At 43.7% G+C, this 16,764-nt stretch overlaps 1 protein-coding gene across 1 annotated transcript in view; it reads right to left on the bottom strand.

Moving 5' to 3' along the window:
* LOC144503632 (sodium-driven chloride bicarbonate exchanger-like) overlaps positions 1-16,764 on the bottom strand; it is a 267,586-nt gene that overhangs the window by 138,902 nt on the left and 111,920 nt on the right. Inside the window, exons 3-6 of the mRNA XM_078228280.1 lie at positions 15,208-15,351; positions 8,900-9,038; positions 5,341-5,501; positions 2,393-2,578 (exon numbers count right to left, since the gene is read on the bottom strand). Of these exons, the coding sequence (XP_078084406.1) occupies positions 2,393-2,578; positions 5,341-5,501; positions 8,900-9,038; positions 15,208-15,351 (630 nt within the window). The remainder of the gene's footprint in view (positions 1-2,392; positions 2,579-5,340; positions 5,502-8,899; positions 9,039-15,207; positions 15,352-16,764) is intronic.

Raw genomic sequence — 16,764 nt, forward strand, 5'->3', positions numbered from 1 at the left:
GGCCAGAATTGAACCCTGGTCCCTGGTGCTGTGAGGCAGCGGAGCTAACATTGTGCCACCGTGAAGCCCTGAACAGGAACTCTGCTCAGTCCCTTCTTTCTCCTTTAGTTTCATTCCTCATGGCTGCACCATGTTGCACACCAGTTTCAGTCTCATGATTTGTGCTGGTGCATACGGAAGGGCCCCCAGATCTGTCCAGTTGCCTAAAGCCTATCTGCAACATCCTGATTGCTTACTCAGTGATGGTTCTCATGGTTATCTGGCTTCAATTCTTTTGCTCATTTTTGAGGTTCTTAGCACATGTTATCAACCATATCTTTAGTGGGTAGCCCTCGTCTTCTAGAAGCCAATCATTAACTGCTTCAAGGTCCAAAGAGCTCTGGGAGGGTGAAATGGTGCAGGACAAAATCATTATGGCAGCTCCTTTGGATCTTACTCATCCATGCATGGTGATCATTTTGTGGTTGCACATGAACTGCAGATTGACGGACAGGAAGTTCTTGAGAATGAAGAAGAATCCAGGTTGGTTTGGGGGCATTTAAATTGCCACGTGTGAAATGATGACTTGCTGAGCCTGTGGCCCACAACCAAGCCCCTGCTATTCTCATTTGCCTCATCAGTGGCAGTGTACTGTTGGCCATGGCAAACATGGTATCGGTCACCTGAGTGACGCTGTTGTGAGCAGGAGCTTGCAAATCTCTCATGTGGAGCCTTGGAGGAAGCCAGATGCAAAGAAGTTGAGGGGAATTATGGCTTTGACAGCCATTGACAAAGCATGGCCAGCAGATCCACATGGCAGATCTTCTTCCAGCAGGCTACAAATGTCAGCAAACACCTGACACAATATCTTGAACCTACTGGTGTCCAGACATACCCAGGAAATTGAATCTCTGCCCACTTTTCCTGTGCGAGGGGGATCACCTCCTCCAAGATGCACTGCTATAGGGTTGATAAGAAGAAGGCTACTCCGGCCGCTTGTGTTGTAATGCTGCTGCTCATTTTGGTCCTTATCTGAGTTCAAGATAAAGCTGCAAAAGTGACACCCATGCTGAACAAATGTTTGTCAGATGGAAAGACGAGTTACACAAAACTCCAAAGTAGTAGAAATTATCTCCAAAGTAATAACGAACAGGAATACATGCCTTTCAGTTAGGCAAGTAAACAGGTGTGAAGTCTCAGTATTTCCCACCGTCCTCTAATCGTGATTTCACTGGTGAATTCCAGGAAACCTGAGAAGCCCATATACTCACAGTTAATGTTGAAAATCCCAGTTAAAATAGTTGTTAATGAGCTATTAACATTTTTTAAAGTTTCTCATGTGAAGGCACTGCAATTAAAAACAAAGGGCACAATTTTCCTGCCCGTTGGGACACTTTGATTTTTTGGGGGGAAAATCACCCCCAAAGTTGGCGGGTTTGAGTCAGATTCCCAACTCGCTGTCAATTTCAGTGCTCTTAAGCACCTTTCTGCTCGCAAACCCACTCATTTTGTTAGGATGGTTTTCCCTTTGTCTAATCCCATTAAATTTAAAAAAACTGATCGGTCAAAATTTTGTTTTTGCCAGACATGCTGCCAAACGTTTGGCATAGATAAAGTCGCCATAGTCCCAGGTGACTACAGGCTGCTCTGTCCTTTGAGGTGGAGAGCTGACTGGTGGTGATTTAACCTGAGGATCACCACACCTCAGGCAAGGAGCAAGGTTGAAAAGGCTGAGCCTTCCTGAATAATCTCAACCAGTATGGGAATTAAACCCACGCTGTTGGCATCACTCTGCATCACAAACCAGCTGTCCAGCCAACTGAGCTAACTAACGGCAAGAGTAATGATGATGCTCTCAAAAGGATATGAAGATGTTAAACACTAAGGAGAATGATCCGTGATACAAGTGTTGAAAACAATTATAGTGGAGAGGAAAGAGAACACCAGAATCTAAGTAGATTTATAAACTAATGCACAGAAGAAAATGCTAGTGAAGTACCTCTACTCATCCCCGGCTGATATTAGCTAACACAGTGCAAACTAAAAATGGAAAATGGGGTACTTGAGTTGTATTAAGCCATTATGGGAGCACAAAAACCATTTAAAAACTTGGTCAGTCATAAAATACAGTGTTTAACAAAAATCGATTGCATTCTGGGAAGTGCAGAAACGTAAGGTGAAACAAAATGGGAGGAAATAAAATGTGATAATAGAAAGGATTTTTAGCCGAACAGAATTAAATTAGAATATTCCATCTTACTAATATATTAGTTACTCTTAATAAACAATTTCATTTAAACATATAAAACTGTTCTAATTCTATGTTTATGTTAGTTATAAATACTAAACAAATTTACACTACTTGCTTTGACAAGTATTTTACTTTCATTTGTAACAACAGGAAGCAGCTCACCATTTTTATCCAATGAGTGTGGATCAGAATGTTTCTTTCCAATGTCAGCAAAGGATCTGACGATAGGAATTCGATTGCTCAGCTTCTTCTGGTTCTGATGATGATGTCGCTTTAGGAGGGCTTGATGCACCTTTTGACGGACATCATCACTTAGTCCGGAGGCCACTTGCTGATCCAGAATAAGGTCTGTGAAAAGTCAACTGAAATCAATTATTGCCAACTTTTGAGACACATTGCTCAGAAATTCTGCAGGCTAACCAGTGCCTGTTCAAAAAATATAAATTTAGGCTTTGTTTGCAACATGTTTTTTTATATCCTGAATTTGGTCATTGTTATACCTCTGTCTCAGGCATGCAAATAGTTGTTTCATTATACAGAAGTTGAGTATTGCTGAAAAAAGAGACAGGGGCCGGAATTTTTCAATTCCGCCCGCCACAAGAATCGTATTGGGCATGGGGTGGAGAATGGGAAGCTCCATTGGCTTCGAGCGGAATTTTACAGTTTCAGGACAAATGGGGCTGTAAAATCCCGCCCATGCTGTCGAAGCTTTTCATCTTGCACTCATCAAGATTGGTTCACAAGAATGCCAATTGTAAAGGTTATAGCAATTTATACTGGATGAGAAGAGACGTTGACAAGTGGACACAGCAAGAGGCACAACACCTCGACCAGAGTCCACTTGCCTACCAATCAGCACTCTCTTCTCATCCAGTATAAATTGCTGTTCCCTTTACAATTGGTATTCTTGCATGTAAGGACTTTAATCAGGCAATTGAGGTTGGACTGTTAGAATATGAACTCCCTGATTACCAAATTGATGGGCCAATCAGGGAGCCTCGTGCTTTGCATTTAACCAGGCGTGTCAGTTCCACTGGGACTCCAAGTGTAGATTGCTAACTGAAAGCACTCTGTATGCGGTTGGCAGACTTGTAAATAAAGGGATTTTGATGAAGGGACTTCTGCCTCCAAGGACTTATTACATTGCAAACTTGTCCTAATGAGTGCAAGGTGAAAAGTTTCGACAACATGTCTCTTTTTTCAGCAATGCTCAGGTTCTGTACTACCAAATGACTATTTGTAGTCCTGCAACAGAGGTATAACAATGACCAAATTCAGGATGTCAACAACATAATTCATCTCAGAATTTTAAAAATCTTCCAACATTGTTTCTACTACTTTAATGTCCTTAATATCAGGAGTCATTTACAATGTCATGCACAAACTAACCTAGAAACATAGAACAGGGTCAGGCCAAGCAGTGCCGGGAGCAGAGCAGCAACCAGGAAAAGAGAGCAGATAAGGAATTGGTAGAGGGTGGGATCAGCATAAGTAGAGGAAGGGCAAAATGATAGTGGAGTATATCGCAGAGAAATATAAAGCAGAGGAGACCAGATAATGAGAACATCTGGATAGTCTGGAAAACATTGCAATTATATATGTGCAAAAGTCTGAATGTACAAAAAGGTAATAGTAAGGACACAAGGGCATGAAAAACATTTTAACCCAAGGAATAATAAAATGATCAAAGAAAGAGAAAGAGCTTGCACTTATATAATGCCAATTATGACACCCCAAGGTGTTTTACAGTCAATAAGGTATTTTTGAACTGTCGTGATTGTTGCATCATAGCAACTTCCCTTCAAAAGGAATAAGTGGTCTGCAAGAGAGGAAGTTAAACCACTTAACCCCTTTGAAGAAACCACAGCTGTCAATCAAGCTTATAATGTTTGCAAACATTGTGTAGGAACAATAGAGGGGACTTCAGATGCACTGAAGTGTGACGGAAAATGTAAACAACACAGCTGAGTAAAAAACATTAAGCTGTCAGTCAAAGGGTGGATAAAAGTACTGGACTAAAAGTAAAGAGAAACAAGGTTTTCATTGGGTTAGAAGGCATTTCAAAGTCTCTGAGCTTTCTATGAAGGCTGAGAGACTTGAAATAAATGCAGTATTAAAACTTCGAGGCTGAGTGAATAGCTGTGGAGATGGAAATTGCCTCCTTAGCGAAGGTGACTGTCTTCTGACAGTCAGAGGATTTCAAAGGGTCTGCTTACACCTGCAGCTTCTGAGAGAGAGAAAAGGAAATCCTTGATGCAGAATGGAGTGCTGCTGCGATTTAAAAGCCTGACTAGTGGAGATCAAAGTGCCCAAGCCACTTCAAAGTTCACACAGATGACAGGCAGGAATGAAAATGTTGTGCAGAGAGAGCTGCCTGAAATCACCATGCCAGGGGTGACTGTCAGATCTGTCAGGGCTGAAAGGGACAGTCCAGCCATGGGATCCCCATCTCAGGGGGATAGTGCTGAGATCAGCCCAAGCTCAAGCCCACCCAACCCCCACGACCCTTGGCAGTGGCAGAGATCTTAGGGACAATGGACTTACCTCCTTGACTCCCCCCGTACCAAAGCCCGCCTAGTGCAGATCCCACTGGAGGGGTGGGAAGTAATGACTGCTAAAAAGGCCTTTTGAATATTTATCAGGTTCCCACCCACTCTGGCCGTGAACCTGATCAGGGCTGGCATGACGGACTGGGAGCATCGCACTGGTCTGGCACCTGGTGCTAAACCCGTATTTCTGTCGACGCCGATGCTCCAGGCCAACGTGATTCCTGCTGGGGGCTACCGGGCCCAGAGAATTGCCTCCACAGACTTTCTAGCAGGATCACTGTTTGGTCAAAGTCTGGTGATGGTATGGGAATACACAAAACTACAGCGAAAAAAGTAGCTTTGAGCAACGTCGTATTTCCCACAGCCTGATATTTGAGCACAGTCATTAAATTAATTGATGTCATTAATAAATAATTTTGACCTGACAGTATCAAAAGCCAACTTTTTAAAGTCCCAAAACTTAATGACACAAATAAGACAAAGTTGTTTTTAATTGTAACACATCTGGTCGTTCTCTGGCTATGAATAACAGTTCTGCTACGATATTCTGTGCAACAATACCTGAAATCTCCTCTATGGTGCTGGCTCTCATGTCCAACAGGACTGTCCCATTGATGATACAACTCCTCAACTCAAATAGGCTATGAAGTGACAACGTGGCAACATACGGTTTGCTCCATCGATCTCCTCCATCTTCAACGTCCTCTTCAAACTTTAACCACCTGAATTCACAGACATACAGCTGAGTACATAATGCGCTTAAATTACCCACTATTTATCAAGATGCACTACTGTACTGATACCAATCTCCACAATGGCATTTTGAGTGCTGCATTCTGTCAGCCCACAGAGACACTTTATTTTAGAGGACTGTAATCAGTACATAAAGATCTTATTTTCCAGACGTAACAGTACTTTAATCACGCTGTAACACACTGCTAAACTATTAAGAGCTACATATGTGAAGTAATGTTTCTCACTATTCAAGCAATTTTCTAATATTTTAAGAGCTTAGTTATCAAAGTTTAAATACGTATCCAAGGAATTAAGTGTGATTCTCCAGAAGTTTGAATTCTTATTGACAGATCATATGTATTAAGTATAATGTAGGATATATTCTTATAACCAATTATGAAATATGGGGCTTAATTTAAGGGAGAAAGGAGGAGGGGGGGAGGAAGAAGCTCCAGCACCAGTCCCCCACCACAGTCGCAAGCCGACTTACTTTTAAAAAGGCTGCCCTGCAGCTATAACAAGCTGGAGGTGACCTTAACAAGGTAACTGTAGGACTTCCATCCATCAGGGATAGGAAGTTCCAGCCTCAAAAGCTGCCAGCTAATCAGGTTGGTTGGCAGCTGAGTAATCCCACCTTGCCAAAACTCAGTCGTGACAGCAGCTGGGACTACAAGCAGTCCCCAGAAGAAGGAACATGGATGCCAGACTGAAAAGGGAGTTCAGGGATTCGTGGACAAGAAGGGATTGGGAACCTAAGGTGGGGTGGTGGTGGGGTTAATTCTGGAGGCCAGTGGGAGTCACAAAATGGGGGTGGATGGGAGGTAACATCACGTGGAGGGAGGGTGGGGTTGCTCCCAACGGACATAAGGCATTCCCCAAAGAAATGACCTGAGATGGTGAAAAAGTGGGCAGGCCGCTTTCGTCCTACCTTCCCCGGCCACACGTATTATCGTAGAACATGCCCTTAATTGGCCTGTTCAATAGGCCTGTTCACTCAAGTCTGGCAATGGAGCTTTTTTAGATGATCTCCAGCTGTGCCTTGGATTTGGACACACTTCTTGCAGGTCAGACTATAGTTTCTTTATTTTTTCATGCTTTCGAGGTCCCTCCTTCACTCCACCATTTTGTAACATTGTTTGGTGTCTCACTAAGAGGTCCGGAGGCTTATATACCTGAACATAATCTGTTTATTGCCAGCTGATAACTGTACACATCTCCAAGGTCCAACCCTGCATGAGTGCTGTCTTCATGCTGGCTTCTGTTAGTTTCTACTACACATATCTACCATCATGTGACTCTCCACACCACTATGTGGGCGCTTGGCAACTTTACTGTATAAATGGACAAAGTTCCTGTAGTTAATAAATACATGCAGTTAACCTACTTAAGACAATGAAGACTTCAGTAGACATGCTGAATGGTATCCAACACCTTACAACAAATAGGTTTAAGGGAGGCGGGCTGGCTGATTCCTTACCTGTCTACTCTATTATGGGGACAAGTTGAAAATGGGCACGAATGCAGTGGCCTAGCTACCTGTCCTATTTTACATGCCCCTCACCCCTCCTTCTGCAAATTTGATGGCTGGGGGCCCATAAAGCTCTCCCATCATTATTTCCAGAACTTTTCCCAGTCCATCACACACAAACCAGCCTCCCATCCATTGACTCTGTCTACACTTGCTGCTGCCTCAGAAAAGCAGCCAACATAATCAAGGACCCCATGCACCCTGGACATTCTCTCTTCCACCTTCTTCCGTCGGGAAAAATATACAAAAGTCTGAGGTCATGAACCAATCAGGAACAGGAACAGCTACTTTTGAATGGACCTACCATATATTAAGTTGATCTTTCTCTATACCCTAGCTATGACAATCTGCACTCTCTCGTTTCCTTCTCCCTTATGTACTCTATGAACATTATGCTTTGTCTGTTTAGAGTCTAAGGAACAATGCTTTTCACTGTATACCAATACGTGTGACAATAATAAATCAAATCAAAATACTGCTTCGGATCATATTGTTATGTAAGTCAATTAATTAGTGCTAATATTAAATATCATTTCTGTATGACGGAGTTTTGATGATTTGGTCCACTCGCTCCAAGAGTGTTGGGGCGGCACGGTAGCACAGTGGTTAGCACTGCTGCTTCACAGCTCCAGGGTCCTGGGTTCGATTCCCGGCTTGGGTCACTGTCTGTGTGGAGTTTGCACATTCTCCTCGTGTCTGCGTGGGTTTCCTCCGGGTGCTCCGGTTTCCTCCCACAGTCCAAAGATGTGCGGGTTAGGTTGATTGGCCATGCTAAAATTGCCCCTTAGTGTCCTGGGATGTGTAGATTAGAGGGATTAGCGGGTAAAATATGTCGGGATATGGGGGTAGGGCCTGGGTGGGATTGTGGTCGGTGCAGACGCAATGGGCCGAATGGCCTCTTTCTGTACTGTAGGGTTTCTATGATTTCTATGATCTATGAAGAGGAGTTGCTTTCTTATGTGTATACTTCTTGGGAGGTATTTGACCCTGCTCATCTGTGGAAATTCTTTGTGTCACCCTGAATAGTGAGTGACTGGAGCATAATTTAGCAGATGGGCATTGGGGCTGAGTCCATTCAATCCTCTTGGCCACACCTCCAACACAGAGTTCAGTGAACAAGCAGCCTTGGTTGATTTCCCTTAACCCAGGAGTACTGAGGCCTTGTACGACCAACAATGCAGCATCCACCAACACAACACCCTCACCACCCCAACCAGAATTTAACATGGGACAACTTCTCAATGCCTTAATGAGCTAAAACATCAAAAAAGTGCATGGCAGGCAACAGAAGTATAAAGAACGAAGAACAGTACAGCACAGGAACAGGCCTTCGGCCCTCCAAGCCTGTGCCAATCATGTTGTTCTATCTCGGCCAACCGCCTGTATCCCTCTATTCCCCGTCTGTTCATGTGTCTGTCCAGATAAGTCTTAAATATTACTACGTATCTGCCTCAACCACCTCACTTGGCAGTGCATTCCAGGCCACCACCACCCTCTGTAAAAAGCTTCCCCTGCACATCTCCACTGAACCTTTCCCCGCTTAACTTGAACTTGTGCCCCCTTGTAATTGTCATTTCTACCCTGGGAAAAGGCTTCCAACCATTCACCCTATCTATGCCCCTCATAATTTTATAAACTTCTATCAGGTCGCCCTTCAGCCTTTGTCTTTCCAGGGAGAACAATCCCACTTTATTCAATCTCTCCTCATAGCTAATACCCTCCATACCGGGCAACATCCTGGTAAACCTTTTCTGTACTCTCTCCAAAGCTTCGACATCCTCTGGTAGTGTCATCATCAAGGGAAATTGAATATCACTAGTTTCATTTATTCAAGCAATATGTAGAAACAAAACTCACCTAGCAGTCTCTTTCCATTCTGTATCTTCACCATTGCGCATGCAGATTTCATCAAGCTCAGTGAAGAGGTCATGAGGGATATGTTCTTCATCATCGTCTTCTGTTCCAAGAATAAACTGCACACGCTGGGATGGAGTATCTGAAAGATATAAAAAAAACAGAACTGAAAAAGAAATTTTACAGGTGACATTTTTGTAACAAATAACATTTTTGATGTACAATCACAGCACTGATTATTAACCCATGTTCCAGATGTAGGCTGACTTCCCACACATTTCTGGCATTTACTATTTTAAGTCCTTTAAAGGAAATTAATTGAGGTCAACGATCTCCTCCACAGGGATGTCGCAGGAGACTTCAGAAAACCTGTGACTCATGCTTCTTATTGCAGCAGTGAAACAAGTAACTCAGGCAGAATGGATGCGACCTTGTTTCAAGAGATTTATTGCTCCTTTAAAGAGACCTGGGGAGTCCCACCGGAAATTGCAAAGGAAAAAGTGGCTGGACTGTGCATTTTCCAAGGCGAGTGGACAGACAGCCCATTAATCACATCGAGATGAGTTCTGAGAATTAAATTTCCTGGGTTCTCCTCTGTGCAAAACTTTAATAGCTCCCCACTTAGCTCAACCACAGCACACCTAACTCCAACACCCTGCCCCATTTAAAATTAGAATTAGTGGCCTAAGTCTTCCAGTCTCTGGATCATCGGAAACTGGATGCATGACCCAAAGTGTGCTTCCGGACCCCGCAGAAATCCTGACCAGCTGACCTCTGTGAGAATTGCCCAGGAAGTTCCAACTTCTGATGGGCAATTCCCCTACTCCCTGGGACCCTCTGCGAAGGTACCCATCTCTGATCTAACATCAGAGGCTTCTGACATTTTTGTGGAATTAACCTGAATAGTTTCCAGCAAATGTTACACAGAAAAGTGTATTTTCCCATCCCGCCCACCACTGGCATTGTAGCGGGTGGGGGCAGACCATGCACAGGTCCGTTGACCTCGGCTTTGGGGTGAGCGCACCGGAAAATCCCGCCAATAGTGTAACACTTGGAAAACCACAGAACTGACCCTCCAATCACTGAAAGTGATCTCCTGAAAACCCCATCGACCTCCTGACTACCCCCACTGACCATCGATTACACTCCCAGCACCTCCTGCCAACCCCCACCTCCTGACTACCCCACTGACCAACGATGATGCCCGCTGCACCCCCTGCTACCCTCCACCTCCTGACTACCCCCACTGACCACCGATTACACCCCCTGCTACCCCTGACCTCCTGCCTACTACTTTGCCTAATGAACCTCCAATGTCTGCCTACACACAACTCTGGATTCCATAGTTCCATCAGAAGCCTCGCTGATTCCTGTGCAGTGGCTTAAAACATCAGAAGACACCCTTGTTTTCTAACAACCCGCTACTGGGATTTCAAACTGCAACCATGAAGTTTACTTTTGGAACTCCAAATGCAATAATGTCAACCACTTTTTATTGACAGGATTACTGTAGATTTCTTCCTTGAGCTTCCGGATAACAAATCTTCCAGTTGCTTCTCACCTTTCCAATTTTGTCTTTTATGAATACCAGCTTCCAAATGTGGGATGCGTCATGGATGATAGATCTAGCACTTACTCTGCTTCAGATGTAGACCTGTGGCATGAAGATGTGCTTTATGCCAAAAAATGATTTCTAATCGTCTGGCTGTGATCGTAAATTTAATTTTTTTAAAAGACTTTTTAAGAACACAGGCTAAAAGTGACTTAATCTCACAGTCAAGATGACCATCAAATTTGTATAACTATACATTCCAACCCAATTGGAGTGTAGACAACAGATCTGCGAAACCCACCAAAAACATTGACTCCTTGGGGAGTATGAAAAACTCCACATCTAGTATATCATTAAGAACGTACCTATGACAATTACCTCTGGTGTTCAACTGTTGGAGAGGGACGATTACAGGCTAATTGCTTAAAAAACGGGGCCCTGGTTTAAGATAGCTTTCCAGACCCGAGTTCATCAAGTTGCAATTGGAATATATAATCATTTTTGAACGACTAGCAGTTGGACAGGGTGTTCACTGTGAGATTTAAGCACATGCTTTCTCAGCAAAACTGAACAAGCAGCGGATAGAGATCCTCCTGCCTCTCTCCCTCCATGCATTTTGCTTTTGTTGATTCTCTCTCCATGTACAGCAGATGAGATTTTTTTAAAAGAACTGTACTCCAAAACTGTGTTGACATCTTTACATTTTTTACATTACATTTGTTTACATTACACTTGAAGTGTCGAGAGTGTGTGTGTTTATTATTTTACTTAGATCAGTTTAAGTATCGTAAAACTAATCTCTTTCTCTGGGTGGCACAGTGGGTTAGCACTGCTGCCTCACAGCACCAGGGACCTGGGTTCAAATCCGGCCTCGGATGACTATCTGTGTGGAGTTTGCACGTTCTCCCCGTGTCTGTGTGGGTTTTCTCCGGTTTCCTACCACACTCCAAAGATCGTTGATTAGCCATGGCAAATTGCCCCTTGGTGTCAGGGAGACTAGCAGCGTAAGACACGTGTGGTTATGGGGATAGGGCCTGGGTGGGATTGTTGCTGGTACAGGCTCGATGGGCTGAATGGCCTCCTTCTGTACTGTAGGCATTCTATGATTTGATTCTTTGTCAAATTCAAGAAAACCTGTTCTAATGATTATTTTATGATCACAGCGTATAAACAGTTAAGTACTCACTGCATTTGCATTTATATCCTTTCCACAGAAAAACCTGTTGCAGTCAAATGAGGAGAAGAAAATGAGGGGAGCCATTCAACCCCTCTTCACCTGGTCTGGCTTTATCTCTCAACTTTGAGGAAGGTACAAGCTACATCAGATCCAAAATGACAGTGTCTTCGCCGTTTTTTTCCAAATAATAACCAGTTTTGCTGGCTATACGCTAACTAAATTCAGAGATAAATTCTAAACAAAAAAATCTCACTTTTAACTCCACCCATCTCCACAGCAATGTGACACACACAACCTGCCCCAGGTAAGAATTGACTACCTTTTAATTCCAAAAAATTCCTTAATTATGAGAAATCATGTGGCTAACTTATATCTTTAACTGCAAAAGTCACATCTCCAATTTTTGGCTAAGTACGCCCACCTGCTATTTATGGTCTTACCTTTCTAGCTGTTAACCTCTTAAATCAACATGGCCCCAACCTTTGAAGTGTAATAGTCTCCAAGCTTGTTTAAATAACACCTACTTCAGAGGATTACCAGTTTCTCAATCAGGAATTTCTAGTTATGTTACATTTGACACTTTAACCTCCAAACTAAAAGTTATATTTTAAATTATATGAATCATGGACAAGATATTCGCAACACTTCCCAATGTAGCAGTTTGACTGGAGTGGGAAAAATTTCCCTGCATTGCCTTCATCTACTGAGCATCCCATTTCCTATTAGCTAAGTTTTAAAAATGGAACAGCCAGCCGGCAACAAAATACATTGTAGCCAGTGAAATTATTGGCGACTGACGATGCAGTTGCAACTGCACGGAAATAGTAAAGTACTTGCAAATAAACAACAGTCACGACACTAATTGAGAGTCAAGGAGAGTGTGGAGGAGGCTGAAATTGACTGAAGAGCACAACATGGCAAGGGCCATGGAGATCCTTCCAACCTTAATGACAGGTGCTTATTAATATGTTGGCAACTGGCCAGGTGAACAGCCTGTGGATAAGAGGGAATTAGCAGCATGGAGGTTTCTGGGGATGGTTTATGCAAGTGGGAAAGGAACATTGGGTGTGCGACAAACAGGAAGCCTGGAGTGTGATGAACAATTGGGCAGCACAAAGGTGAGCAAAATACTGGAGATTGAAGGTAGGAAGGGCTTCCATGAGGGACTTTTATACTTCCTAGCCCAAATGGAGGGCTAAAAGAACCACTTAGATTAGGGAACAGGTAGCTCATGTCTCTGATCAGTTACTGGAAATGCCACAGGTTGAGTTTCCCTTCACTTACTTTCAAGTTTAAGTTGAGGCAGTCCCATCTACCTTTTGTAGGAGGCTTGTTGGAGCTCCGAGCTTTCAAATTTAAGAGGTGGGAATGGCGTTGAGTTGGACTCGACTTGCCCGATCCTGATATTGCAACCTCACAGTAACCCTGTACCACCAATCAGGCTGGAGAGTGGTTATAATTAAGGCCAATGATCCAGCTCCGGTTATTTTCCAAATTCACCCACATTCCATGCCCTAGAAATTGTATTGCACAGTGTCCATTATTTGGTCACTGCACGAATACCGAAGCCATGTGTTGAGTGGCTACAAATGTTTCCACGTAGACCACACATGTCAACCTCCAACTGACCATCAGTGCATGTCTGCACAAAAGAAAGGGGCTGTACACTTAAACAAATTACCCATGCATTCCAAAGGAAAATTAGATGGCATATTGCACCAAAGGCCCACAAATTACAGGCTGGACATTTCTTCAAATAAACCCTTATAAAATGATGAAAAGTCATTGATCTAAAGTGCTAACTCTATTTCTCTCTCAGTTTCTGCTGCCAGTCCTGCTGAGTGTTTCCCATATATTTTGCTTTTATTTCAGATTTCCAGCATCTGCAGTTTTTTGCTTTTGTTTTATTGTTTAATTCACTACAACTTCTATTGCAGGGATGCCTACCTTAAAGGAGTTCAGCTCTTCTCGCCAACATAATGTTAAAAAAAAATTTACTCCACTCTTAAAAGTTACAAAGCCAATGCACAGAGTGGACTGGGCAGACCCAAATCCATCTCCTTGCTTGCTCCAAAAACCAAATTCAAATTGAATCCAATTCATGCTCCCCATAAGAGAAACAAACAAGATCCAAGCTGACAAGATTAGGCATTGCACCCCATCTTGCTCTTGACCCAATGCTTGATCTTAGCCTACCCAGTTCATCTACATCAATATCTGGTCACCGACCTGAAACATTGAGCAGCATTTAATGTAGGCGGCAAAGGTCTTGCCCATTGGTTGGAGAATTGCAACAGTCTAACATTGCCCCCTTTTGGGGAGGCCTGACAAAGTAAGCGCCTGCATTAAGTAATGCCCAATGTTTCAGATTTTTGGCCAGAACTTTATGAAGATCATGTGTATATCCGAAACACAAAGGGTGGAATTTAGTTTGTAATTCAGGTGGAATAAATCGGAACTGAACAAATAAACTGAGAAACAGGATTGGCACTGAAAGCAGTTTAGCAAATACAAGATCAAACACAAGGAAGGAAACAAATACTGATGTAGGTGAACAAGGTTTAAAAAACAAACAAATTAAAACTAAATCAAATGCTTAAGTAGGCAGTAGCAGTCCTTTCCCAGGATCAGCGACAGAAATACCGATCCACAGAACTGTCAGCCATTCAGAGGTCAGCATCTGCGCATTGCGGGCAGTGCCAGTGGGAGGTGTGGCTGCTACCAACAATTCGCCCAGGGAGAGGCACAAGATCGCTGTGAGACCCAGGCCACAGGTGAGTGAGCGCAGGGTTGGGGTCACAGGGTGCAGAGTGCAAAAGAGTGAGTAAGGGGGTCAGCAGTAAGCACAGTAAGACTATCCTGCCAATCCCGGCATCTCCACATCATGGTCAGCAGTAAGCTCAAAGTTTGGCTTTCAGTGGCACCCACCTCTCATCATTGACGGAGCCTTCGGAGTGCTCCCCCTCGTACCCTGGAATCCCACAGGTTTGTTTTTCACCTCCTTGCATATCAAGTCCTTAACTCACTGCTAGTTTATTACCAGCAATTACAAGTGTGCATCAATTGTCCACTTAAGAGCCTCAATTGGCGGTGGGATGGGAAGACCATCCATGAGTCTTCCTGCCCCAGACTTCATCGGGGTGGAGGTGCAAGGATGGTGGGGTCCCCATCCACCACCCGTCCCAACTGATTAAGTGCCCCACTGTCTCCAAACGTATCTCTGGGAGGGCATTAAATTCTGCACGTGAACTCTATTTCACAGATACTGCCCCACTCACTGATGTTTTCCAGCAGCTTCTATTTTCACTCCATTAACTCTGCCAAAAATAATTTGCCTTCCCAAATTCATGCACATGTCCTTGGTTAACCAATGCCTTTCTAAATCCAAAACAGTTTTTATCAAAAATTCTGAGTTTTTAAGAGTTTTCCCACAACTGCACAAGACTAATGATCGAACAGTTACCTCGTCTATCATACAAGTTCTAAACAGACCTCCATCCGCCCATTTTCTTCCCAGTAAAAACAATTGAAATGAACCATCACATGTGTACAGATCCTTATCATAACAGAGAAGTGCTGTACCATAAGTTGGAGACTCTCTCCCATCCTCTGTGCTAGAGTCCCTCTCTCGGTCACGCTTGCGATGTTTGTGCCCACGATGCCTGTGTCGTCGGTGGCTTCGTCTTCCTCGTGGTACATGAACACCAATATACAAAGTCCGATGACCTGCAGACAAAGAAAGGAAAGTTAGATTCCTCATGTGTGTATTTTCAGAACAATTCAGTTACTTTCAACAGTTGTGTTCGTAGCTGCAATCAACACTGGTGGTGATGAGACAAACTAGATTTAGTTTTGTTCCCACATTCAAACCATCCGAAATAAAACTGCAATCTGGATGTCTTAATCCCATTGACGTTGCCAATTCTGATTTTTCTTTGGAGTTGTCAAACTCTATTAAATTTTAACTTTTCTGTCCTACTGTCTCTGAGCTCTAAGACTCAGACATATTCAGCAGTGTAGCGAGATTCAGCTTCAGGGTGACCTCCTCAGCAAACAGCAAAATATGGACCTAAGTGGCTGTCATCTGACATTCTCTTCATGCTTCTAACCTGATTCATTTACACCTTCACCAGCAGACCTCAGTCCTACATTTCCCTCTGTGAAGAAGAGATCAGGGTTGGAGGTTTTATCCTATCCTGCCAATCGATTTTAAGAACGCCAGTGAGGTACGTCATATCCAGTTACAATATTGATCCAGTTACAATATTTTTCTTTCCAAATTTCACAGCTACAGAGTAAGTATGACAGGATGATTGTTTGCAATTTGATACCATGTTGACTCCAAACTCTTGAGCCAGAACTTTCTGGTCATTCACACCAATGTGATCTTCTAGTCCTGCCAATGGTGCACCCCCACTGCAGGTTTCACACAGTGAGGGGTGCATTCAATGGGAAACCCCATCCACAAGGACAGGACCAGAAGAAACAGCCGCCGTCCAATAGCGGGCTACCTCCTGCCCTCGCAAAACATGCGGCAGTTGCGGGTAGATCCCGCCCTTGATCTAAGTCTTTGGAAAGCAGTTCTAACCTTCCTGATATTGACCTAAATGTTAATAGAAATCTACTTAAGAATAGTTAGAATCATCTTTCACTGTGAATAGTAAACAAAATGCGCTAACAACATCCTATATTGAGTTTCACTGAATAATGGGGCAAAATAGTGTGCCTTCTATTTTGCTTAGTTTGGTGGTGGGGCGCATTTAATTTGGTGGGTGAATGGTGGATGGAGACACAGTCACCTTCCCACCTCTACCTTGATTAAGTCTGAAGGCAGAAGAACCTTACTTGCAGTCTTCCCAGGGGTAGATTGGCATTCAAAAGCACTCAGTGCCTGATCGAGGGACCCAACAGTGGAAAGGGGGGAACTGGCTGGAAGCATCCCTCTGCCCTTGGTGCCGAGCCCCCTCAACTCCCCTCCCAGGTGACCTCCAATCCTGCACACCTCTCGCACCATCATCCGCCCTCAATCCAAGGCCTCTGGTGGGGGCAGTCGCAGCAGCAGCCACCACCTCTCCAGCCAGGATGCTAACTACAAAAGAGCTGTCATCCTCTGTTTGGTTGGCAGCTCTCAATGCACAG

This window comes from Mustelus asterias, chromosome 14 (genome assembly GCF_964213995.1).
Source record: "Mustelus asterias chromosome 14, sMusAst1.hap1.1, whole genome shotgun sequence".
NCBI lineage: Eukaryota > Metazoa > Chordata > Chondrichthyes > Carcharhiniformes > Triakidae > Mustelus > Mustelus asterias.